This window comes from Giraffa tippelskirchi, chromosome 12, assembly GCF_054371585.1.
Source record: "Giraffa tippelskirchi isolate mGirTip1 chromosome 12, T2T-mGirTip1v1.2.pri, whole genome shotgun sequence".
In the NCBI taxonomy this organism is placed as follows: Eukaryota; Metazoa; Chordata; class Mammalia; order Artiodactyla; family Giraffidae; genus Giraffa; species Giraffa tippelskirchi.
In genome coordinates, this window is record NC_137286.1 from 13,961,442 (window position 1) to 13,988,683 (window position 27,242).

A 27,242-nucleotide genomic window follows, 5' to 3' on the forward strand; every position below is an offset into this window, starting at 1 on the left:
GTTGTTCAGTTGCTCAGTCGTGTCTGACTCTTTGGGACCCCTTGGACTGCAGCACACCAGGCTCCCCTGTCCTTCACTGTCTCCCGGAGTTTGCTCACACTCACGTCCATTGAGTCAATGATGCCATCCAACCATCTCATCCTCTGTCGGCCCTTCTCCTCTTGCCCTCAGTCTTTCCCAGCATCAGGGTCTTTCCAGGGAGTCAGCACTTCGCATCAGGGGGCCAAAGTATTGGAGCTTCAGCATCAGTCCTTCCAGGGAATATTCCCGGTTCATTTCCTTTAGGATTGACTGGTTTGATCTCCTTGCTGTCCAACAGACTCTAAAGAATCTTCTTCAGCACCAGTTTGAAAGCATCAGTTCTTTGGTGCTCAGCCTTCTTTATGGTCCAGCTCTCACATCTGTACATGACAACTGGAAAAACCATAGCTTTGACTCTACAGACCTTTGTCAGCAAAATGACATCTCTGCTTTTTAATATGCATGAGAGCTGAAAAGATTTGCCCAAAGCTGCCCAGTTAGAGGCAGAGTGGCTGGGCTGGCGTTGTGGCCTCAGAGCCCAGGTCACAGGCTGAGGCTCTCCTGCCCCCTCCCTTTTAAATGGGCACACTCGCCTTGGTCTGGTTAGGAAGGGCCTTGCCTGAGTGCCACAGCAACCCTCTCTGGACAGGTCAGAGATGGAGCCTAACTGACACAGGCTTTTTGGCCCTTGCAAATCCTGCAGTTCTTCTTCACCTTCCAAAGATAGTGGCGTGTGAAGAAAAAAGGGTAAAATATATCTTGTTCAAGGGTGAAGTGTGTCCTGTCCATTGTTTTTCATTTAGAATGTGTTTGAGGAGAATAGGAGAGTATGTTGAGATTACAGAGATTAAAAGTCGAAGGAGACAGAGAAAAATAAGGAAGTGGGGAAAAGGAGAAATAAACTTTGATGGAGTGGATGCTGTGTGCCAGACTCCACGCTAGGCACACACCTAGACCTTTCAGCCGATGGACGTTGAGCACTGAGGTGTTATGCACAAAGCTGAGAGCTTCACATAAGTTAGTGGATCCTTCCCATGAATGAGATGCGTACCAGCAGTTGACCATCCATTCTCCAGATGAATGAACAGTCTCCGACAGGTTACCTAATTTGCCCAAGGCGAGTGACAAAGCCTGTCTCCTGCTCGGACCTGCCTGATGCCAGAGCCTGTGTGGTTTCTGAGGTTCCCTGCTGAATTCCTGCCCTTGGTCTCTAAAGTGACCTGATTCCGTGCCTTTGTTGAGGGTTTAAGCAGAGCAGGGAGGCTTGCAAGGGTCTTTGAGCATTGTGAGGAAATGGACCAGTAGAGAATTGTCCTTCTGTATCTACTGATCACAGTAGAGATGGAGGACGTGAGCTCCCCGGCTCCCCTTAGACCTCTTCCCCTGAGCACCAGGGAGGGAGAACCTGGCACTCACATCCATGCCATCCCTGCCCGCTCTTCAGGGGTCTCTGTGGGGTCTGGGATTCCTCTGGTCATGCTTGGAGGAGCTGCCCTCACTCCCCGTCCCCTGTTGTGCCTCAGGCCCTGGGCTCATCCTGATTTCAGTCTGTCCTTCAAGCCCCCCGAATCTGAAGACTGTACTACACTGGTCCACTCATCCAAAACAGGTGAAGCTCCCATCTCTGACACTTCTTTTTACTCTTCTCCTAGCCCTGCCTCCCCAAGCCAGTGTTATCAATTTGCTAGTGATTCTGGGACCCAGATTTAGCCAGACAGCTGCAAAAGGTCACCCTGGCCCTCACCATATTTTGGAGGATGCTCTCAAGATTTTTCTACCAGACCCTTGAAGTCCCTTAGACAAGCTTTCCACTGCCTGCCCACCCCTCTGAGTCTCCTCCAGCCTCAGTTCTTTCAGGAGTCTCACTCTAGTACAAACTCTTCTCTCCACCTATTGCCAAGAGGAATAGCCTCTTGTCATTCAGCCTCTCTGCCTTCTGCTGATAATGGATCTGTCATTGCATTTAGTTGTGTTGTTGTTGTTGTGTCAGTCACTCAGTTGTGTCCGACTCTTTGCGACCCCGTGGACTGTAGTCCACCAGGCTCCTCTGTCCATGGAATTCTCCAGGCAAGAATACTGGAGTGGATTGCCATGCCCTCCTCCAGGGGATCTTCCCGACACAGGGATCGAACACAGGACTCCTGCATTGCAGGGGGATTCTTTACCATCTGGGCCACAGGGGCAGCCCACTGTCTATCTACCTTTGTTTATTTTAATCTATGGGTCCAGTGCCCCAGGGCATTCTGTCTTTGGAGCCCCAGACATGCACTGTGTTCATCTCACTGTCCACAATCCCGGTGTGCTCTGCACAAGCCAGCCTCCTCCGCCTTCCCAGGCATGGCCTGGAACCCCAGTCATTTCCGTGCAATTTCATCCTTTGCCTTTCCTTCCCTGGGAAGCCACACCGCTGTGGGCCGTGTAATGTGAGAAGGACCTCTTAACCACATTGAGTGGCTATAATGAGTTGCCAGCCTCATGGGAACTCAGATCAGAGGGAAGCAAGAGAGCCGAGTGTCAGCTCAGATTATCCATGTGGAGCTGATGGGAGAACTGGCTTTTAGTGGGTCCATTAACTGCACGAACCACGGCCCAGCCCAGAAGGTGAGAGATAGGCACCGAGGGAGGCCAGGATGTGTCTGCACAGCCCCGGCTGCTCTCCTGCCAGAGAGAGGACTCTGCCAAGAGGCTCCACTGTACTGAGTAAAAGTCGCCAGAAAAGAGGGAGGTGAGGACTAGCTCCTCCATCCATCTTACAGCTGAACGTTGAATGCTGAGCTGGTCACCAGTGACACAGTGGGAAACAGGCAGAGTTTCCTGCCCTTCCAGAGCTTATGGTCAGTGCTTTTAAGCTACTTCCAGATAATCAAGCCCCGAATATCAGCTATTCTAGCTCTCTGCAAATTGTCAAGTTTCCTGGTTAGCACAAAAGCAGCAAACATCAATAATGCACTTTATAAAGGCATCCATGTAGAAGTGGGAAACTGATATAGAACTGTCTCCTTGCTTCCTTACCCAAACGTAAGTACTGTGGGAAAAAAGTGTTGCTACTGTGTCCAACCTCTGTGAAAATCCAGGGAAAACAGGATACTACATTAGTTGTGGTTGGTTATCTTACAAGACTTAAATTTTAAACATCCCTGGATGCCAAGGAATTCTGAGTATGTCTTCCCTCACACAAGGGCTGGCAATGTGTTGCTCAAACAAAAACGAAACATATACCAGCCATCCCTGCCTTCTCACCATTTGTGAAATTCCACCTGCCAGTGGTTTCAAGAGCTGCTCCCAATAGCCTCTCTGTGTCATCACCTCCTCACAGCCCCACCACATAACACAGACACACTCAACCCATTAAAGGGAGCCGCTCCCTACTCAAGCCAGGTGGAGTTCTGTCCCCAGCACACATCCGTGCTTTCCCTCGTGCCTATCGGTACACCAGAAACATGGCTCAGAACTCTGGCGCCCCTCTTGGAAGGCACCATTCCCAGGGAGCCCCAGAAATGGCATCTGAAGCTGGAACTCTTCCTCCCTTCACAGCTGGTTCCATGGGGAGCTTATTTCAGAAAATCCTATCACTCTCTACTCTCCAAACTTACATATCACAGGCTTCTGAGCCGCTTTCACCCTGGGCTGCAATCTGTCTAGCTATTTAAATCGAATACAGCAAGATATATTTGACACTGCTTCTCATTAGGGTTTTCTCGGTTTGTGTTCTGTGTTTCAGCATTGGTTGGAGTTTACAAAGTCTGTGGTGAAGCAACTGAGATGTAAGTACTGTCCATGAAAAGATGGAAGCCTCACCCCCGGGGAGGGCGGGAGGAACCCTCCCCGAGTAGTGTGTCTTGGGAACCTTCCTCTGTTCTGAGCGGAAGTCGGCCCTAAACATGAGAGGATCTTCTGATGGTTCGGAGGCCTGTGTGCCCAGTGGAGCGGGGAGTCCCGTCGTCTTCTGGGGAGGGTCTTTGCTCATGGATACCTCTTCTTCTCTGCAGCCCAGCCTCCGTTCACCATGTGTTTCCGTGTGAAGTTTTACCCTGCAGACCCTGCGGCCCTGAAAGAAGAAATAACCAGGTAAGGTTGAGCCCACATCCCTCAGCCTCAAAGACCTGTTGGGAAGGATAGGAAAGGGGGGCTGTAACTTCCTAGGTCCTCTATTTGGAAAGCTCCTAACTCTGCTAGGCAAGAATTCTTCCTAAATATAGCCTTACTTCTGCGTTTCACTTCTGCATGCTCTCTTTGCTCATCTCCTCAGTAGAACTGCAACAAAGTGAGGTTCTTTCCTTCAAGAAATGAGTACTTCATCTTAATCTGGTCATCTGCAAAGGTAGCTGGAGTAATGAATTACTCAAAAGCATTTTTTTCTTTCACCAATGATGTGGTCACAAGAGATATTTTGGGAGAGGGCTGTGTTGCTGCTTATTGAGGGGCTTGAAATAGACTCCAGCAGCCTAAATGGCAAAGCAAGAAACTGCAAAACAAGCTGGGAAACACTGAAGATTTTAAATTCAAGTGGGTAACATCCAGGGTGCTGATGGCCCAGGCTGGTGATAAACTCTTCATTGTGGGGATCATGTTGCAGAGAAGGCAGGCAGCTGCATGGCATGAACCGTGTCTCGTCCAGCACCACTTGAGGATGAGAAAAAAACCTCTGTGCCCACGCCACACCACAAGAGGTTCAGTGAACAGGAGAGGCACCGCTTCCTCAAGGGCTTGGTACATCTGAGCCGAATTCACTCTAAAAGTCTTGCCTCAAAGGTTCAGGCACACTCTGAACTGGGACTCTTAATTTTAATATTAGAAAGATCTGATTTTGACATTAGCAAAACCTTGACGTTTCCCGGTAAAGGGCGGAGCCCTCAGTAAAGGTGTGATGCCAGGAAGTCCTCGAGCCAAGGAGGAGACGGCTCCGCCGGCTCTAACCCCTTCCCTAAAGTCTTAGAGACAACAGGGACTTCCCAAGTGGTCCCCTGAAGGAGGCGTGGGTTCAGTCCCTGGTCGTGGAACTAAGATCCCACAACTGCAGAGTGGTGCAGCAAAAAACAAAACCAAAAAACCTTAGAGACAGCAAAGACTGGACGAGGCCGTTGCCAGTGCAGAGACTGCTTGTCCTCTAAGGCCTTGAGACCTGTTTCTAAACCCTGAACCTACCCAGCCTAAAGCACTGAGGACAGTGCCGTGTGCAGTTAGAACCAAATCTCGTGCTCCTGAACTGGGCACCTGCAAACTGCAGGCCCTGCTCATCCCCACGGAAGTGGGCGTGGCTCCCACTTGGCCTTTGAAAACTAAGCTCATCCATATTCAGGAGCAAGCCTGTAGCTTTAGGCAGGAGAGGGAGGGGAGAACCACGATGTTTGACCTTAACTTAAACAGAGAAGAGTTTTGGCAAAGCACTGGCCTGCCCTGCTCAGGGGCACTAGTGGTAAAGAACCTGCCTGCGAACGCAGGGTACGCAAGAGACACAGGTTCGATCCCTGGGTTGGGAAGATCCCTCTGGAGAAGGGAATGGCAACCACTCCAGTATTCTCACCTGGAGAATCCCATGGGCAGAGTGTCCTGGTGGGCTACCGTCCAGGGGGTCGGACACAGCTGCAGTGACTGAGCACGCCCTGCTGCTGACTTCCAGAGTGTTTGCCGTAATCCTGCCCCTGCCCCTCCCCTCTCCTCCCTCCTTCCCCCTTCTCTCTGGAAAGAGGTGAGGAGGCCAGGGCCAACCCTGAAGACCACGCTCCTGTCCACGTGTCAGGGCACATTTAACACGTCTTTGTTGAGAGCCTGACTCCCCGCCTCCTAACACCCAGCATCAGGATCACCTTGTCCACACCTCCCTGGACTAACAAAGAGGATGAGGAGGATTGGTCTAACAACCCAGAGGGCTGCCCACGAGAGCACGGCAGACAAAAATGCACGGTTCTCTCGGCCGTTAGGAGGAGGTCTTAACCACAGACTCTTCTAAAGCAAATGTCACTGCATAATACTCATGTGCCCCCCCCACTAAAGGCAGCAAAGACCTGGGGGCTCAGATCCTGTTCTGTTACTTCTTGGCTGTTTGGCCTTGAGCATAAAATCCTTAACTTCTCTGACCTTCAGGTTCCTTATTTATAAAACGAGGATGGTAATAGTACCTCACAGCTTTGTCAGGAGGATTAACCACTTCACGGGGTCTTGTACTTCTTAATGCACCCCCAGGGAGCCTGGCATTGAGCCAAGGCTCACTGTTCGCTGTCAGGTCAATCACACGGCCTGTGGAGCCCAGGGGCTCTGCACAGGGCATAAGTCCACTTGGTTCTGGCTTTGCTCCCTTGTTGATGTGCTAATCCCCACCCCTCTTCTGTCCCAGCTAGCGTCCTGATACTTAAGCAGCTGAGGCCTGAGAAAGCCAGGGTCAGGCTTCTCTCCAAGTCAGCAGACTTTAAAGACACTGGCAAGAGGGTGAGCTCCACCCCCCTCCACACACATCCATGCCCACTGTCCTCCACAGGGACCCCCAGCCTCCAGGATCTAATGCCTGATGATCTGAGGTGAAGCTCAGGTAATAATAATAGAAGTAAGTGAAAGTGAAGTTGCTCAGTCGTGTCTGACTCTTTGCGACCCCGTGGACTGTAGCCCACCACACTCCTCCGTCCATGGGATTTTCCAGGCAAGAGTACTGGAGTGGGTTGCCATTTCCTTCTCCAGAGAATCTTCCCAACACAGGGATCGAACCCAGGTCTCCCACATGGTAGGCAGACGCTTTACCATCTGAGCCACCAGGGAAGTCACCTAGAATAGAAGTAAAGTGCACGATAAAGGTGATAGCTTGAATCATCCAGAAACCATCGCCCCACCCCCACCCCCCCAGTCTATGGGAAATTTGTCTTTCATGAAACCAGTTCCTGCTGCCAGAAAGATTGGGGACCGCCACTCTACTGTTATCCCCCTGCTCTCTGCCTCAGCAGCCCTCCTTCCCCTGGGCACATTTTTTCCAGGTGTTGCCAGGAGTGTGGCTTTCAGGGGACCTGGGTCTGCTTTGGAGTCTGTGTCTCCGCTCCCTGCGGTGTTCTGTGGAGGCCTGGGCTTAGCTGCATCTAAGTGGGCGCCTGCCCTCGCCTCACTCAGTGCCCACAATTCACTCCTGGCTTAGAGCCCTGCACCCCACCTTCCTGCCAGACTAATTTAGCTGTCAGTGTGTTTTCTCTGGGCAATATGGGTCCTAAATTTCGCCACCATCTCTGCTGTCCCCATAAAGCCAGGCTGAGAGGAGGGATGAAGTAGGGAGTAAAGAACTGTGCTTCAATTTATCTCTTGGATTCTTCCCAGATGATAAATTTAGTTGCCAAATCCTGATTAATCTCTTTTGTCATTTTTTAAAGTAATAAATAGATTTTCTTGTCTGAGCTAGAGACGAGGCAGAGAAAATGGGGATTAGGCACAGGATTTAGCTTTTAACAACGGCTGCAGGTGTTCGAACTGGTTGAAAGATCAAGTGATACAAGGAAACTGAGTGCAAATGGGGCCCCACCTTCCAAGGAAGCAAACAGCCCGACACATGTTTGAACAGGTGCTCAAAAAATGTTAACAGATTTTTTTAGGCCATTTTTTTAAAATGTTAATCAAGTATATAGGTAATTTATTTCCACAGCGAATATCACTTGAGCTTTGCTTAGGCTAAGATGGGTTGGCAAACTTTTTCCGGAAAAGGCCAGATAGTAAGTATTTTAGGCTTTGTGGGCCATATGGTCGCTGTCACAACTACTCTGTTCTGCCTTTGTAATGCAAAACCAGCCGTAGACAACACATACATGAATGAGCATGGCTGTGTTCCAATCAAAGGGTATTTTCTCTCACTGGGGACTCTGATGGCAGGCTGAGTTTGCCAGTCCTGGGCGAAGGAATCAAGAAGCCCTGAGTTCAAATCCCAGATCGTTCTTTAACTGGATAGGTGACAAAGCAAGCAACACTGCCTCTGATCATTCCCTCTCCTCGTGTATGAGACAGGGCTAAAAAAAGTAATCACCTTATAGAGTTGCTGGGAGGATTAAACGAAAGAGTGCATGTTAAATGGCACACAGCATATCTAAAAGACGACAGAGGAAAACCTGAGTAAATCACTGGAATGTAAGCTCCATAGAAGGAGGACTCTGTCTGGTTCTCTGCTGTATTCCCAGCCACTGTGGCAGTGCCAGGCACATGCGTGTACTCAGAACTGGATGGGTGGGAGGCAGGGAGGGTGAAGAGGCACAGGATGTATAAACTCTCTGAAAGTGAAAGTGAAGTTGCTTAGTCGTATCCGACTCTTTGTGACCCCATGGACTGTAGCCCGCCAGGCTCCTCTGTCCACGGGATTTTCCAGGCAAGAATACTGGAGTAGCTTGCCATTTCCTTCTCCAGGGGATCTTCCCAACCCAGGGAGTGAACCCAGGTCCCCACATTGCAGGCAGACGCCTTATGGTCTGAGTCACCAGGGAGGTCATAGGCTCTCTAGAAGAATATTAAAGAAATGAAACATGAATCTCTAATTCCAAGGAGCCCACAGTCTAGTATTGGGGAGGAAGACATACTAAACTTGATCACAGTCAGGGAAAAGGAGGGCAGAAAATAGAGGAAGCTAGGGGCAGGGAGGAAGACAGGGCCAAAGGGTCTTCTGGAAGAAACTCTTCTGGGGCCACCAGTGCTTTCCAGAGTTCAGACCCTCTAATTGTGGGAATATCTCTGGATTCATCCCTACCCTCTGATGTCAGAAATCACAATGCCAATGCCAGTATCTTGGATGTACATGTTCCAGAAATGCTCAGGTTTTCCTCTGTCATCTTTTAGGCTCTTGCACATTCTGCCTTTGCACGGTCCTCCATCAATTTAGGACAGCCTGGCATCTAAACAAAATTGGAGGTGAGGTAAAGCCTCTTTGAAGCAAAAAGGAGAGAGCCAGAGTTCAACCAAAAACGTGTGCTAAAGAGCAAGCCTTTTTGTCTTAAATCTGATCTAAAGCTGATTGCTCTTTTTTTTCCAGTGAGAATTTCTCTCTGATGACAAGGAGTTCCCCTGACTTCATTTAGGACCGTTCTCTCCCTAACCGTCATTTCAGTTCAGTTCAGTCACTCAATCGTGTCCGACTCTTTGCGACCCCATGAATCACAGCACTCCAGGCCTCTCTGTCCATCACCAACTCCCGGAGTCTACCCAAACCCATGTCCATCAAGTCAGTGATGCCATCCAACCATCTCATCCTCTGTCGTCCCCTTCTCCTCCTGCCCCCAATCCTACCCAGCATCAGGGTCTTTTCCAATGAGTCAACTCTTCGCATGAGGTGGCCAAAGTATTGCAGTTTCAGCTTCAACATCAGTCCTTCCAATGAACACCCAGGATTGATCTCCTTTAGGATGGATTGATTGGATCTCCTTGCAGTCCAAGGGACTCTCAAGAGTCTTCTCCAACACCACAGTTCAAAAGCATCAATTCTGCGGCGCTCAGCTTTCTTCACCGTCCAACTCTCACATCCATACATGACCACTGGAAAAACCATAGCCTTGACTAGACAGACTTTTGTTGGCAAAGTAATGTCTCTGCTTTTAAATATGCTATCTAGGTTGGCCATAACCTTCCTTCCAAGGAGTAAGCGTCTTTTAATTTCATGGCTGCAATCACCATCAGCAGTGATTTTGGAGGCCCAAAAAATAAAGTCTGACACTGTTTCCACTGTTTCCCCATCTATTTCCCATGAAGTGATGGGATCAGATGCCATGATCTTAGTTTTCTGAACGTTGAGCTTTAAGCCAACTTTTTCAGTCTCCTCTTTCACTTTCATCAAGAGGCTCTTTAGTTCTTCTTCACTTTCTGCCATAAGGGTGGTGTCATCCGCATATCTGAGGTTATTGATATTTCTCCTGGCAATCTTGATTCCAGCTTGTGTTTCTTCCAGCCCAGCGTTTCTCATGATGTACTCTGCATATAAGTTAAATAAGCAGGGTGACAATATACAGCCTTGACGCACTCCTTTTCCTATTTGGAACCAATCTGTTGTTCCATGTCCAGTTCTAACTGTTGCTTCCTGACCTGCATACAGGCTTCTCAAGAGACAGGTCAGATGGTCTGGTATTCCCATCTCTTTCAGAATTTTCCACAGTTTATTGTGATCCACACAGTCAAAGGCTTTGGCATAGTCAATAAAGCAGAAATAGATGTTTTTCTGGAACTCTCTTGCTTTTTCGATGATCCAGCGGATATTGGCAATTTGATCTCTGGTTCCTCTGCCTTTTCTAAAAGCAGCTTGAACATCTGGAAGTTCACGGTTCACGTATTGCTGAAGCCTGGCTTGGAGAATTTTGAGCATTACTTTACTAGCATGTGAGATGAGTGCAATTGTGCGGTAGTTTGAGCATTCTTTGGCATTGCCTTTCTTTGGGATTGGAATGAAAACTGACCTTTTCCAGTCCTGTGGCCACTGCTGAGTTTTCCAAATTTGCTGGCATATCGAGTGCAGCACTTTCACAGCATCATCTTTCAGGATTTGAAATAGCTCAACTGGAATTCTATCACCTCCACTAGCTTTGTTCGTAGTAATGCTTTCTAAGGCCCACTTGACTTCACATTCCAGGATGTCTGGTTCTAGGTGAGTGATCACACTATCGTGATTATCTGGGTTGTGAAGATCTTTTTTGTACAGTTCTTCTGTGTATTCTTGCCACCTCTTCTTAATATCTTCTGCTTCTATTAGGTCCCTACCATTTCTGTCCTTTATCGAGCCTATCTTTGCATGAAATGTTCCTTTGGTATCTCTAATTTTCTTGAAGAGATCTCTAGTCTTTCCCAATCTGTTGTTTTCCTCTATTTCTTTGCACTGATTGCTGAGGAAGGCTTTCTTACTTCTCCTTGCTATTCTTTGGAACTCTGCATTCGGATGGGAATATCTTTCCTTTTCTCCTTTGTTTTTCGCTTCTCTTCTCTTCCCAGCTATCTGTAAGGCCTCCTCAGACAGCCATTTTGCTTTTGTGCATTTCTTTTCCATGGGGATTGTCTTGATCCCTGTCTCCTGTACAATGTCACAAACCTCTGTCCATAGTTCATCAGGCACTCTGTCCATCAGGTCTAGTCCCTTAAATCTATTTGTCACTTCTACTGTATACTCATAAGGGATTTGATCTAGGTCATACCTGAATGGACTAGTGGTTTTCCCTACTTTCTTCAATTTAAGTCTGAATTTTTTCCCTAACCATAGCTCACTGAATTACCACATGGGTAGAAAAAGGTTCTGTTTCCTCAGCTATAAAATGTGGGAATTAGGCTCTGTAACTCCTCCTATGAGGTTCTGAGACTGAGTACCCCAACCTGCCTGCTCGTCACGAACAGCTGGTCTGGGCAGCCCAGCAGGCTGACCCCTTGCCTGGCAGCACAGGCACCCGGTGACAGTGCCCCCGGCAACGAGACCATCTTCCTTAGGACCTTCCTTAGGCAGGGGAGAGCATGTCACAGCATCTTGGGGATAGCTGTAAGGATGCTATGAGTCATGTGGGGTGTATTTTCATGACTGACAACACTGAGTCATTGGTTACCTTCTCAAATGAACAAGACACAGAGCTTGATGGAAGCCGTGGGGGCAGAAAAGGAAGGGGGGGCCCCTGTGGAACTCCGTTCCGTGGAGCCATCAGTTGGTTCTTTCGTGAGCCTGTCTCTTCTTGTCCTCTGAAGACTGTGGTGTGCTGCTTTAGGATGTTGACTTGACCCTCCCTTGACCCTCCCGTCCTGCGATCGCACCATCACTGGACAGTATTCCCACGGCCTTCCCCTTGACCTCCCTGTGGCTGTTCCACCTTCAGAGGCTGAAGGAAGCCCGCCTAGCCGTGGAAAGCCATGTTTCCTCTCCGGCTCACCCGAGGCCCCTGTCATGCACCGATCATGGTTCTCACTGTGAGGAGGGTCATGTCCCCCTTGGGGAGCAAATCAGAAGCTCTGGAGAAGCCTTTTCAAACCCAGGACCACTCATGCGCAGACTCTCACATGCTCCCCACCCGCCCTGGGGGGATGTTCTCCTCACCGCCACGTTGAGGATCGCTGTCCAGGGCCTCTGAAACCTCTCCTTCAGTCCAGTATATGCTGTCCCTGAGTGCTGGACGCAGACAGGCAGAGGGGTGTGGGCGGAGTGATGCGTGATGCAGGTCCAGCCCCTCCCTTCCACACATCTTGTGACATTCCACCATGGGAAGCGGAGTGTAGACAAACTGGATTTGGTTGTTGTTGTTGTTCACTTGCTCACTCTCTCACTCTTTGCAACCCCATGGACTGCAGCACTCCAGGCTTCCTGGTCCTTCAGTATCTCTCGGAGCTTGCTCAAACTCGCGTCCATTGAGTCAGTGATGCCATCCAACCATCTCATCCTCTGTCGCCCCCTTCTCCTCCTACCCTCAATCTTTCCCAGCATCAAGATCTTTTCCAGTGAGTCGGCTCTTTACATCAGGTGGCCAAACTACTGGAGCTTCAGCATCACTCTTTCCAATGAATATTCAGGGTTGATTTGCTAGATCCAGTTTAAAAAATTACGATTCACTGCATGATGTCATTTTCCTTAAGTTTTCCTTGGCAAATATTGGGTCGATTGGGGGTATGGTGGGTGGGAAAAGGAGGGGAATTCTTATTAACTTCCACACTACAGTGGTCACCTTCCCTTTGGTTTGAGGAGGGTGGTCCATCCTGATGTGGTTAGAAGGATGCTTTTGAATTTCTTAGCGACAGTGCTTCATAGATTTTAATCTGTGTCCAGATCACCTGGGGATCTTGTTAAAATGATTCATTAGGTCTCACATGGGCTTGATTCTCCATTTCCAACAAGCTCCCAACTGCTGCTGATACCGCTGTAAGGTGAGCTACACTTTGAGTAGCAGGGCTTAGAAGAGAATGAAGATTGCTCGGTTTCTATTTAATTACTTGAATCACCAAGCCCCAGGCTCTGAGTCACCTGCTGGTGACCCTCCCCACCCTAGAAGTTGTGCTGTCACTGATCTGCTTTCTTTTTTTTTTTTTTTTTTATTTATTTTAGTTGGGGGCTAATTACTTTACAATATTGTAATAGTTTTTGCCATACATTGACATGAATCAGCCATGGGTTTACATGTGTTCCCCTTCCCGGACCCCCCACCCACCTCCCTCCCCATCCCATCCTTCTGGATCATCCCATTGCCCCAGCCCTGAGCCCTTGTCACATGCATCGAACATGGAATGGTGCTCTGTTTCACATATGACAATACACATGTCTCAATGCCATTCTCCCAGAACGTCCCACCCTCACCTTCTCCCTCAGAGTCCATAAAATTGTTCCATGCATCTGTGTCTCTTATTCTGTCTCGCATATAGGGTTATCGTTACCATCTTTCAAATTCCGTATATATGCATTAGTATACTGTATTGTTGTTTTTCTTTCTGGCTTACTTCACTCTGTATAATGGGCTCCAGTTTCATCCATCTCAGTAGAACCGATTCAAATGTATTTTTTTTAATGGCTGAGTAATATTCCATTGTGTATATGTACCACAGCTTCCTTATCCATTCATCTGCTGATGGACATCTAGGTTGCTTCCATGTCCTGGCTATTGTAAACAGTGCTGCGATGAACATTGGGGTACACGCGTCTCTTTCAATTCTGGTTTCCTCGGTGTATATGCCCAGCAGTGGGATTGCTGGGTCATATGGCAGTTCTATTCCCAGTTTTTTAAGGAATCTCCACACTGTTCTCCATAGTGGCTGTACTAGTTTGCATTCCCACCAACAGTGTAAGAGGGTTCCCTTTTCTCCACACCCTCTCCAGCATTTATTGCTTGTAGACTTTTGGATAGCAGCCATTCTGACTGGTGTGAAATGATACCTCATTGTGGTTTTGATTTGCATTTCTCTAATAATGAGTGATGTTGAGCATCTTTTCATGTGTTTGTTAGCCATCTGTATGTCTTCTTTGGAGAAATGTCTGTTTAGTTCTTTAGCCCATTTTTTGATTGGGTCGTTTATTTTTCGGGAATTCAGCTGCAGAAGTTGCTTGTATATTTTTGAGATTAATTGTTTGTCTGTTGCTTCATTTGCTATTATTTTCTCCCATTCTGAAGGCTGTCTTTTCACCTTGTTTATAGTTTCCTTTGTTGTGCAAAAGCTTTTAAGTTTAATTAGGTCCCATTTGTTTATTTTTGCTTTTATTTCCAATATTCTGGGAGGTGGGTCATGGAGGATCCTGCTGTGATTTATGTCGGAGAGTGTTTTGCCTATGTTTTCCTCTAGAAGTTTTATAGTTTCTGGTCTTACGTTTAGATCTTTAATCCATTTTGAGTTTATTTTTGTGTACGGTGTTAGGAAGTGTTCTAGTTTCATTCTTTTACAAGTGGTTGACCAGTTTTCCCAGCACCACTTGTTAAAGAGATTGTCTTTTCTCCATTGTATATTCTTGCCTCCTTTGTCGAAGATAAGGTGTCCATATGTGCGTGGGTTTATCTCTGGGCTGATCTGCTTTCTTTTGAGCATTTTTACATGATCTAATGGGCATGGAATCCTCTGTGTTATTCTTCAGCCTGAAAACAGAAGCAATGGAAACCTCTAGTTGTCCAGGAAGAGCCTAATTTCTTTTTGGTTCAAACTGATGGAATTTAAGGGAATTTTACTGTATCCCCAGGGCTTCCCTTGTGGCTCAGTTGGTCCCTGAGTTGGAGAGATCCCCTGGAGAAGGGAGAGGCTACCCACTTATCCTGGCCTGGAGAATCCCATGGACTGGATAGTCTATGGGGTTGCAAAGGGTCGGACACGACTGAGCAACTTTCACTTTCACTTTTCACTATATTCCCATTACTCCTGTAGGGATGCTGTAGTTATCTATGACTGTTTAACAAAATACCACAAAACTTAGCTTAAAATCACAAGTATTTCTCATTTCTGAGTATCTGTGGGTCAGGAATTGAGGAGCATTTTAGCTAGGTGGCTCCAGCTCAGGGTCTTTCTTGGGGTTGAAGCCAAGAGGTGGGCCGGGCCTGTGGTCATCTGAAGTCTTGACTGATTCACTTCCACCATGGTGTACTCATATGGCTGTTGGCAGAAAGCTTCAGTTCACTGCTAGCTGTTGGCAGAAGGCCTCAGTTCCTCAACCACATGGACCTTTCTGTAGGACTGCTTAAGTGTCCTCAAGCAGAACAAGTGATCCAAGAGAAAGAGAGAACAAGGAGGAAGCTGTAGGGATGTTATGACCTGATCTCAGATGTCAGACATTATCACTTCTGCTTTATTTTGCTTGTTTGAAGCAAGCTACCAAGTCCAGCCCACACTCAGATGGAGCAAATGAAGCTCTACCTCTGGAAATGTGGAGCATCAGGGAATTTCTGGACGTTTTTCTGTTTTTTGCCTCACCGCATGGCTTGTGGGATCTTAGTTCCCCAACCAGGGATTGAACCCGCACCCTTAGCAGTAAAAGCATGGAGTCCTAACCACTGGACCGCCAGGGAATTCCCTGTGGACCTGTTTGTAAACCACCACAGATGCCCCTTGGCCAAAGAACTGCTGTGGTGGGTGACTCACTTAAGGGCTTGACACTCCTGGCTTCTGCTCTTCTCAGGGGATCTCTGACATAATGAACATCAGAGACTCCACTCCTTGCAAAGATCTTTCAAAATGGAGCGTCAGCAATTCTGTGGTCACAGGGTCCACCCAACTATTTGTGAGACTATGAAGCAGCCACAGCAGGGAGGAATAACATGGTGATGAAGAACCAACCTCAGTCTTGAACTTGAATCCTGTCTCTGCCATCTTCCATTTATGTGCCCGTGAGAAAATCACTTAAGCCTCAGTGTATCTTATAAAAAGGGGACAATAACAGGATCTGTTCTCAGAGTGGTATGTGCAAATTAGCTGAGAGGCTGCAGTAAAGTGTATAATCCCTGGACTGGCAGATGGTAAGTGCTCAATACACGTCACCAGCTATGAGTTGTTCTTGAGAGTCAGCCTGCTTCCAACTGAGGCGAGAGCTCCCTGTGTTTGAAAAGCTACTAGCCACAGGTTTCTGTCCATCCCTCACCAGTGCCTCTTCTTACACCTCATTCAAATTCTGAGAGATCTGGTTGACCTCTGCTAATAATGAGGGCTGTTCCATTATAAGGACAGGTCCACTGGCGAGCTGAGGCAGATCCCTCCCACGAGCTAGTTCCTTCACCACATTTCTGCTTATTTTTTTTTAATGTTTGTTTATTAGTTACTTACTTACCTGTCTACCTGCCTGTGCCGGGTTTTAGCTGCAGCACACGGGATCTTCGATGTTCGTTATGGCATACAGGATTTTTAGTTGTGGTACATAGGATCTAGTGCCTGACCAGGGATCGAACCCAGGCCCCCTACATGAGGAGTGCCAAGTCTTAGCCACTGAATCACCAGGGAAGTCTCCTGCTTCTTAAGAGATGTCAGCGAGAGTCCGAGGAAGAGAGAGGCTCCGTCAGCCCCTCTCTTATGACACAGGTTGCTTTGTCGGTGCTGAGTGACTGGGGTTGGCTCCTTCTAGAGCCCAGCACTAGGTACAGTGCTTTTAACCAGGAGGTATCATTTCTGTTTTGAGCTGCAGAAGGAAACTTACAGGTTATTTGAAATTGAACCTCAAAATCAGTTCAGGGCAAAGTGCTTGAAAGAGTCTAGTCCTCAGGGATATGAAAAATGTATTTGTTATGGGGCATGTTTTGAGATTTTTGTTTTAAGGTAGTAAAAGTGTCCTGACAGAGATTTTGATAGGCTGATATTACATATTTATGTCTTTAAAGCAATCAAAGAAATCCTTTACAGTTCATTCTCTGTTTTCTCTCCAGGTATTTAGTCTTCCTGCAGATCAAAAGGGATCTCTACCACGGCCGCCTCCTCTGTAAAACATCAGATGCTGCCTTGTTAGCAGCTTATATCCTTCAAGGTAATGACTTTTGACAGGATAAATTTGCTTTTCATGCTAAGTACTGATTACATTATTTCAGTTACCACAGATGACTACTTCTTGGATATAAACAGTATCTAACTTGAAACAGTCCAAGTTAAAGGACTTTGCCTGGACTCCTTTGACCCCAGAAGCTCTGACCACTCAGCCTCAAGTTGTCTGTACCTCAGGTCTTTCTGGAAGCCCCTTCAAGTCATTCAGACTATGTTTGGTGGAGGGGGGGTGGGGTTTCCCTGCACCCTTGGTTGATAAGGTTATTAAGCCTCTGGATAGTAATCTGAATCTGTTTGTTTTGTTTTTTCCCTGTCCTTTTGTGCAAATCGCAAAGATGTAAAGCGCCTTGGGATTCTGGTATAGGTTTCAGAGACTCTCCCATTCCGATTGCTCAAAGTTAAAAATGTTTCCAAGTTACAAACCCATTTTCTACACACAAATAAGAGTTGGGGCTGTACCCAGCCAATACCCGGACTGGCTTTTTTTTTTTTTTGCACCACAGAGGGAAAGGTATGCACTCTTCATACATCATCCCTTCTCCTTTCATGAGATGCAGGAGACTCCTCAGTGCCACTTCCTGGACTTCTCTTAGTCCTTCAGCCTGAAACTGTCACTGGGTTATTTTGGACCATAGCGCTAAAATCGTGAAGTTTCTACCAAAGAAACTGAACTCATAATCAGAAATCTGTGAACTCCAGGAAGCTACTTTGTGAATAGAACCTAAAAAAAAATGCTTGCCAATAAGAAACTAAAGTTCTTCCGGCAAGAAAAATGTCACAGCTGCGTTATGAATGTAAAAGTCATTCTGTTGCAACTTTGACTTCTTAGACTCCTGTTTTAAAAAACCATCCAAGTAGGAAGTCTAGAAGGTGCTTGCCAACTTTAAGGTACCCAAAAAGATCCCTTTCATTTTTAAAGGAAAACCTGGTCCCATCTAAGTGAAATTTTAAACTCTAGCCTTTTCTTTAGTTTTACCCTGACAGCCATATTGAAATTTGTTTGTTTGTTTTAAAGAAGTCACTGATATCCAACATTGATGTTTCCCACTGGGAGCTAAGTAAAATTATAATAAATGACCCTATGGCTCAAGGTCATTTCAGACGTCAAGCCCCAGGAAACCTTTAGTCTCTTGCTAAATGATAGAAATTCCCAAGTAATTTGGAAGATACTCTCAGGAGACCAGTGCCACAGAACAATACTCAGTTGTGAATAAAGGGCACATTTTTTCTTTAATATTTACTCCTCACTCAAGACTTCTCACCTACACTGGCTGTGGTTCTCACTAGGGAAGGAGAAAAGACAACCACACAGCGGTGAACTGCTCAACCTCCTTCCTCCTAATGTGTACACGGCATTCCCTGTGGAACACTCCATGTGGAGAAGGCTGGGTTCTGACCTGGAAGATACACTATGAGGAGTAGTGTGGGCCCACTCTCCCCTCAGAGTTCGCTGATCTGAGGTCTTGGGAATTTCTATCACTTAGCAAGAGACTAAAGGTTTCCTGGGGCTTAACATCTGAACTGAGAAGTCAGCCTTGGGACCTGATGCTCCTGAACTCCGTGGCACTCTCTGGTTACAGCCAGTCTTCCCACTCTGTAGGCTTCTCCAAGGAGCCTGCACCTGGTCAGCCCTCAGTGAATAGTTATTCAAATGTATTCACTTGATCTGATTTGGACCGAGAGTTGAGTTCTGAGTTTGGGTCATGACTCTGTCATCATTTGGCTGTGTCCCTGCTAAAATCCTCACGAGATTTAGACTTCGGATGTGGCCGAGGCCCAGAAGGTTCTGATCTCCTGATCTGGCTCACAGTTTCCTTCGCTGCCACAAAGAGCTTCGCTCCCAGCCTCTCTCCTCGTGGCTGAATGGATGTGGGCGTGGTGCAGGGGTCTGCTCTTTCACAGCAGTTTTACATGTGGTGGACTCAGAACACAGGCTCAGCTGCGTTCTCTCCACGTGGCCTTGAGACCAACACAGTCTTATATGCATATGAGGGAAAACAAAGCTGGGCCTGCTCCTGAGGACCTGCCCTCTGCCCCACCCACAGTCGTGCTCAGGATCCACTGTTCTTGGCAAATCTGGTGCAGACTTTGGCTTTTGCTCTGCGTGTTAGTCTCCTGTTGTGTTGCCAGTGACGATTTACCTGTCTCCACAACTGTTTTCCTCTGCTTTCCTTTTGCAAGCGGAGATTGGGGATTATGACCCAGGAAAACACCCCGAAGGCTACAGCTCCAAGTTCCAGTTTTTCCCTAAACATTCAGAGAAGCTGGAAAGGAAGATTGCTGAGATTCACAAGACAGAGCTCAGGTGTGTGTCCCTCGGTTCAGGCCAGGCCACTGTCTCCCCCACAGCCCAAGCAGACGGAGTCCGGTAGACCCAGCCCTCCTCACTCCGGGATGTAACGAGGTTCCATTCTCGGTGATCCACTGACGGTACAACCCTAAGGCTCCCTCTCCAAGAACAGTGGTGTAGGCTTAAAGGCAAGAGAGATGCTATATTGTAAGGAAAACAGAGAAGGATTTGCCTCTGAAAGGTATTTGCTTCACGAAGATAAATGAAGAGAGAGACTGGGGTGGGGTGGGGTGGGGGTGGGGGTGGGGGGTCGGGAGAAGGCAACAGGGGGGTGTGGAGCAGAAGCATGAACTGGGGAAAAGGAGAACATAAAAGAAATAGCAAAAGAGAACAGAGAGAAGAGAGGAGGGGTTAAGAAAATGGGCACACTTCCGCCCCCGGCCTGTGACTTCCGGGTCAGCGGATAGGACTGAGCAGAGCCAGATGCTCTGGGTGCCCGGAGATTCCTGGTTCGGGGTGTGACTTTAACGCTGCCTCCCTCAACCCCACACCGCTGCACCCAGGGAAGGAGGGGAGAAGCAGCAAGAAGCAGGAGGTAACTGTCCTCCTCAGATGGTCTTAGTTCACCCAGAATACACTCTGCTGCTGCTGCTGCTGCTGCTAAGTCGCTTCAGTCGTGTCCGACTCTGTGCGACCCCATAGACGGCAGCCCACCAGGCTCTGCCATCCCTAGGGTTCTCCAGGCAAGAATACTGGAGTGGGTTGCCATTTCCTTCTCCAATGCATGAAAGGGAAAAGTGAAAGTAAAGTCGCTCAGTCGTGTCCGACTCTTAGCGACCCCATGGACCGTAGCCTACCAGGCTCCTCCATCCATGGGATTTTCCAGGCAAGAGTACTGGAGTGGGGTGCCATTGCCTTCTCCGCAGAATACACCCAAGTCCATAAAAATAGGATTAATGCATCCTTTCACCCGTATGAAATAGGGTTTTCCACAAAGGTTGATTTTTATTTATAAAAACAAAACAAAGGGGTGTTTAGGCTCTATTTTGTATGGCATGCTGGTGCAGATGCTCAACTGGTAAACTGTAAAGAAAAAATTTACATACAATACAGCATATTAATACAGTACAATTTTTAAAAATCTTTTAAAATATTTTTGTAACTACTTTCTGGGGAAGGACAGTGCCCAAGGGGAGGGGGAGAAAAATATTCCTAATGATAATATTAAGCTTAAACTAGTTCATAACTGATGCCTCCCCACACACAAAAAAACAAAAAAATCCTTCACCTTCACTCAAAAATTTTACCAAGAAATACGTCCCCAAAGCCTCCTTACTCTTATAAACAGACCTCCTACCCGCAGTGTGTGGCCGGATTGGACCCCACCCCACCTAGAGGAATGGAGCCCCCCATCAGAGGTGGAACCCCGGCCGCTCCCACGGCTCCTCCCATCACTCTTAGCGAATAGCGGCCCCTTGTGGTAAAGAACAGAATAGACACAGATGATGACGGCTCATGGCTCGTTCAAACGAGAGATCCAGGGTGTACTGGGACTGCCCGGAGGCGCTGCCAGAAAGGTTTTAGGAGACGTCAGAGGAGTGGGGACAGTCCTCCAGAAACCTAACAGAAGTCAGGGGGATCCCCCAGGAAATGATGCCCACCTTGAGGACCCCAGAGGGTTGGGCCGACTCCAGGGGTGAATGGGGCCCACGGAGCCCTACAGCCTCCAGACAGGGAGCGGAGCCTCCCTGGAAGGGTGTCTGTGCTCAGTGGCCTCTAGGGCCTGGTTTCTGCCGCGCTGCCGCACCAGCGTTTGCCCAACACCTTCCCTGTGTCTCGGGTGCGCTGGTGGAGGTACGCGTCTGCGTTCCACAGAACCCTTACTGCTCACACAGGCTCAGCCTCATCTTCATCACGTAAAACTGGTCTGCATGTCTTCTCTCTGGCTCTGAGATCCTTGAGGGCCCAGGCTGTGCATTAAATTCTATGGTATGTTTCACACCTGGCCGCCCAAAGGCTGCTGAGGTGTTGATGGATTGCTGCCTCTCCAGAAAGACAGGAGCGGGAATCTGGCGCTGCTCCTCCTTGGGTGGGCTTGTCATCCCGCCCTGCCATAGGACTTGAGGCCGATGATGAACTTACAGAGTTCCAGTCCTGTCCAGCAGCCGTCGGAGTTGTTGACTTCACAAACCGCCCGCCCCCTCCTGACCCTGAGGCCCACCCCACATCAGTGGAAGGATGTCAGCCTGCCAGGGCTCTGGACACTGAGAGCCCATGTGACCCTGCCTGCCCCGGTCCTGTGCGGAGCTCGTCTACACCCCTGCTGAGGAGCCAGCAGGAGGGGGACGATGCTCAAGGCTCCTTCTTCAGAGGGCTTGGTGCCAGCACTGGTTTCTTTCTTTTTCTGTTTGTTTCCTCTTCATAGTCATCACCTTGTGGGCAGACAGAGCTTTTGTGGAGTCTGGGGAGCTCAGCAGCATCTCTCACTGTGTCTCTTTTCCTTCCAGTCCCATGTTCCCTTTTCGTAAAGGAAGAGGGTTGGGCACCAAGATACACAGGTCCTGACTTAGTGTCTCAGTCTAGATCAGATGGCCTGCAGGCAGGCTGCAGATGTATTTTTTTTATATTAAAACTGGGAAATGCCACATAAAAATCAACATGTCTGAATTCTCTTTAAAAATCGCACCTAGCAATGCTGCACCCTGCTTTCCAACACTACCATCTTGGAGCTGGAGAGCAGCTTCCCTCATTAGAGGGGCCGGCATTCCCAGTTTGCCATAGTCCCCACCACTCCCTATGGTATTACACTCAGCCCATGTCACTCATCACACAGCCTGCCTCACTCTGAAGACATCTGAGGGTTTGACTCTAGAAAAGGGTCTCTGAAGTTGGTCCTAGGACAGAGCCGGGAACACACCCCATAGAAAAATAGGATCGTGAGAGACCCTGGGCACTTCTTAATTGAGTTCATCTCAGGGGAACCTATAGGAGCAGAAATCCTGAATTGCTTCATTTTCTTTATTCCAGTGGTCAAACACCAGCAACTTCAGAGCTGAACTTTTTAAGGAAAGCGCAGACATTGGAGACATACGGAGTGGACCCCCACCCGTGTAAGGTAAGGCACCCCCGTGGCTGGAGACTGCACTGATCTTGCCCCCCGCCCACCAGAGGATGAGAGGCAGGGAGGGACCTCATGCCTGCACCTACCCCGCCCCTTCAATATTGGGATGATTGGCTTCGTTAGTGACAGAGGCCAAAGAAAACGTCTCATTGTGAAACTCCTCTGGATTCCACGCTGTGGAATCTTGTACCACATCAGAGCTGAAGCGTACAGGCACAGTCCATCTGGGTAACAAATCCGAAACCGGGGCCCCCACTTTGGGAGTTCTGGGTAATTTGGTGGAGCTGAGGAGAGGCAGAATGTGGGAGCCCCCCCCCGCCGCCGCCGCCACCCAGGGAATGATCAGAGGCAGCTCAGCGCACAGCCCACCCTTCCCTGACCCGTAATCTAGTTTCTGTCCAGGAGTGGGTTTTATTGACTGTAGAGCTGCAGTGGAGTCGCACTTAATTCCATTATGCGCCTGTGACGGCAGGACGGGGACCAGCCCGGTCCTTTCTCCTGCCCAGAGAAACCCTCTGTAATTACTCACATGCGTCTGGCACTTGGGAGATGCGCTCAGGCAGCCGCGGACACCGAGGAGAGCGGTGGAGGCCGTGGCCCTCTCTCCCTGTCTGTCTGTGGCTGGATCCTCGCACGTCATCCCATTCCAGCTCTGACGCTTCTGGTCTCTGCCTCAGTCCTCCGGATCTGTGCCTCTTTCTCGCCACCACTGGAGAGACCCCAGTAACACTGACTCTTAACATTGACCTCTCGTTCCTGAAAAGTGAGGGGCAGTGTAGGCTTCTAACAAGAAAGAACAGAACAGAAACCAAGGAAGCCAGAATTACCTTTCTCGTGGCCCCTTGGTGAGGAGATGCTCTTGCATAGGATTAAATGCCGAAACTTCAGTTAACTTTGAGAACATTCTGGCACTCAGAAACCTGGCCACCCTCCCAGCTCCACAGTTCCCTGTCCACCAGCACAGCCTACTGACAGATAACCTGTGTTCTTGAGGGCCAGCACTGTCAGAAAACACATTCATGCTGGTTTATACCAAAAAAAAATAACATACAGGTATGTGCAAATGAATTAGCAAAGCTTCCTGAATAATGCCTTCTGCACCACCAGCGTAGTTTAACTTGCATCAATTGCTTGGATACCAACGGCAGAGGGCTGCAGAGGACCAAAGGGAGCTTTGGGGTCAACCGGCCTTGGCTTTAGTGGTCCCCTCCTTACTGGGGCCTTCAGAGGCTTCTCTGAGCCTCCCTTGCCTTGTCCATGTGAAAGCCCTCAGCAGATACCCCTGAGTCACTTCAGGACCTTAGGAGACACCGCTGCCTTCTTTTCTTCTCCGCCATCCTGTGCATGGCTGAATTTGCTCCCCGTCTTCTCACAAGACTTTCGGGACTGAGTGATTCCTGGCCAAGAAACAAAAGCGGAATCATCCTATTTCCCAATGGATTCAAATGAAAACTGGTAATAAAATCAGGTACAACTGCGGGAGAAGATGCTGGAGAAGAACCAAGCTGGGTCTTTCAGGAGCCTCGCACATGAAGCGGCACATGTTTAGGCTGTGTCAAGGCCACTTGCATCTTATCATTATCACTTTGAGAGCATCTGTACTGTCTGACCTGCTGGGTGTGTTTTATTGGGAAAACGATTTTTCTCTGGGTCACGTGTTTCTGCGCTATTGCTTTTGGCTTAGTAATAAACACGTGAGACCTTTTGTTGCGGGGAAAAAAAGACATAGCTGCCTAAAGATGAATACGGTCAACAGAAGATGCTAGGTCACCTCTGCATTTGACCCCACATCTGTTCAGTCTCTTTGAGGAGAGGAGGGTCCCTGAGCAGGGCCGTCACCTGGTGGCATGTAACCTGGGCATGACAACTGAGTGGAATGGGTGAAGATTCTCTCCTGTTGTCTCTGGAGATCTGGAAGCTGAGGAGCAGCCCACTTGGGGTCCAGCCCAAATCCACATGCATCTGGGACTGGGGGGCTCCTGGCTCAGCCCTGTCTTTGAGCCTGTCCACCATCAGACACAGAGGTGAAGAGGCTGCAGGAAGGAACCAGCATTCATACCAGGCACTGCACGAGGCCCAATCCCGTGTATCACATCATTTCATCCCACGGCATCAACTCCAAGAAGGAGGGAGGGAGGAGAGGCTTGTGGCATGCCTTCCCGGGCAGACCCACTGGAATCCTTTCACGTTATTTTCTCATTTAATCCTCATGCCAGCACTGGGATGTGGATATTATTCCTCCTGATTTATAGACAAGAAGATGAAGGTTCCGGCAGGCCACAGTGCACAAGGCCCTGAGTGCAGAGCAGGAATATGAACTAAGGTCCCTTCCTGTTGTGCATCTCTAAAGGAGCAGAGTGCCCAGGAGACTTCCTCAAGGAGAAGGTGGGAGCAGTCGTCTCACTGGTCTCCAGACTTCTTGCTGGCGCAGGGCCCTGCTGCAGACCCCATGGCTCATCTCCCTGGGCTCCAGCTCAGGATCTCCTCAGCCCTCCTGGGCAAGAAGAACAGTCTGGGAGCCTTTACTCTTGCCACTAAGTAGAGTCACTTTGGTGATAGGCTACCAAGTACTCGCCTTAATGTTGCTACAAGGGGAGCCGAAATAAGCTGCAGCGCTCGGTGTAATAAATACTCATGATTTCTATTAACAGAGAGGCAATTACTGGGCCCTGGGAATCTGGGGCACGCAGCCCTAGGGAGGACAGAAGAAGAAGAATCGTTTCGATAATTAAATGAGAGCAGAACAAGGCTTCGGCTGGGCTCTGTTCTCCTGGACTGATTAAGAAGATGCTGTTCTTCCTGTCCACACTGATGGTTTCTTTCTGCCCAGGGTGTCCTTGCCTGGCCCTGGGACTAGGAAGAGGAGATCCTACCAACTCTGGGTGGAACAGTCATAGGACTCCAGTAGCTAGCTGTCTTACACTAATACATGAACCCTGAATTCGCAAAAGCTATCCTGAGCTCTCTGCCTTTCCCAGCTCCGAGCAGAAGCCCCCAACAGACCAAGCCTACAGCTGCCGGAGGAGAAAAATGGAGCAAACTGCTGACGGCCCAGCCTTGTGCCTGACACCTCTCCAACATCAGGGGACACCATCTTGCTCCTTCCAGGGAGCCTGAGCCTGGTGCTTTGCCCTGGTCTCCAGACTGTGGCCCCCTGCCCTGCCGAGGTTCGTGGACTGGTCGAACCCATCACTTGAGCTCCTCCTTATCATGAGTCTTGAAGGTGCCATTTATTGAGAGCCAGCACATGCCAGGCACGTACACACAGTATCTCATTGCATCTTTACAACTCTGCTAAGAAGACATTCTTGTCTTCTCTTGAAGATAAGAACACTGAGCTTTGAGGGACTAACATGTCCAGAGTTACTGGCAAGGACGGTCCTGGGACTCGAAGCTCCGATGTCTCCATGTTGTGCTCTTTCAGTTGTTGTTCATGATCTTCCACCTGGAGAGATGGCATTTATTTAGGAACAAAGCAGGACTCACAGCCACCTCTGATCAAGGGAGGACAAAAAGGCCTGTGAGACTTTTGAAATCATCGTAGAAAAACGTAACATAAATTGATGTGGTGGTTTTACGCCTGTTCTGTACAGACCAAGAAAAAAGCTGACTTCAGCAGGATCTAGATTAGATCAACCACACAAATGCAAGGTAGTGCCATTTCCTTGCTCTTAAAGTGGGATCGTTTACTGTCATCATCCAGCTGCGTAGGCTCCTCTCTAAGTAAAGCCACCCCCCATCTTGACACGTTGCCCCCCGACCTCAGAGAAGCAGAACAAGAGGGATCAGCACTGGGCTCGCCTCACCCTCAGGTTGGCCCCTCTTGGCTTCCACGCAGAGAATGTTAGGTTTACTGCCAAAATGAAAAACTTGACTAAAGTCACTTAAGTGACAAGTTTCTGCCAAGGTTTGCATTTCTGAGCTCTCATGGGTGGATGCCAAGCCTCTTAGAGGGTGCTGCCTGCTCTCTTTATCGCCACTGTACATTCCTGTGGCCATTTTGTTTGTTTGTTTGTTTAGACTTTTTTTTTTGGACATGCCTCATGGCTTGGAGGACCTTAGTCCCCCAACCAGGAATCAAACCCATGCCTCCTGCAGTGGAAGTGCAGAGTCTTAACCACTGAACCACCAGGAAAGTACCATGACCATGTTTAAGTGTGTTAAAACTGGGTGACTCTCATGATTGACTTAGTGTGAAGGTCCCCCAGTTCCAAGCTCTTTCAGGAATGGGCATCACTGTCTGGAGGAGCATGTGCAATCTTCTTTTCTAAGGTTTTTTTAATTATTATTATTTTTAAGAATAATAGAGGCTTCATCCACCCAGATTGAAATAGTTTCAGTCGGGTCCAGAGGAGGGACTGTCTGACCTTGAGCAGCATAACAACTGAGAATGCTGTGGTCCTGACCCAGTCACCCCCAGGATGTCCTCTGGGGGGGGGGGCAGACAGAGCCTATTTCATTGTATTCAGAGGTGGGTCTGGGCAAAGGTGGCCAGGTGTCCCCATTTCCAAGAGCCTGTCAGGACTGATTTCCAAAAATCCTTTCCTGGGCAGAGTGATCATCTCAGGATGAACAGTTGATGACTGATGGATGCAGGTTAGGTTTCATGGTGGGTTCCATATGAACACGTGAATGACTCTGCAAATCCATCCCCTCCCCAAGAAAAACACCATTGGCCTTGTCCTGGCAGTACGTCATTTAGGCCATCTTCCTAAAATCAGACAGAAATAATATTTCTTTTTTCCTTTTCTCATAATTTTTTAAAAAATTATTTGGCTGTGCTGGGTCTCAGTTGCGGCACGTGGGATCTCTAATCTTTGCTGCGCTGGGCAGGATCTTTAGTTGTGGTTTAGTTACGGCGTGTGAACTCTTAGTGACAGCGTGTGGGCTCTAGTTCCCTGACCAGGGATGGAACCT

At 48.5% G+C, this 27,242-nt stretch overlaps 1 protein-coding gene across 4 annotated transcripts in view; it reads left to right on the forward strand.

Annotated features, from left to right (window-relative positions):
• FRMD5 (FERM domain containing 5) overlaps positions 1-27,242 on the forward strand; it is a 315,270-nt gene that overhangs the window by 269,434 nt on the left and 18,594 nt on the right. For 3 of the 4 annotated variants that reach the window (XM_081548308.1, XM_081548305.1, XM_081548307.1), the window contains exons 3-7: positions 3,743-3,785; positions 4,011-4,089; positions 16,803-16,900; positions 19,096-19,219; positions 22,232-22,319. In XM_081548308.1, the coding sequence (XP_081404434.1) occupies positions 3,743-3,785; positions 4,011-4,089; positions 16,803-16,900; positions 19,096-19,219; positions 22,232-22,319 (432 nt within the window). The remainder of the gene's footprint in view (positions 1-3,742; positions 3,786-4,010; positions 4,090-16,802; positions 16,901-19,095; positions 19,220-22,231; positions 22,320-27,242) is intronic. The other variant, XM_081548306.1, reaches the window with a different exon arrangement.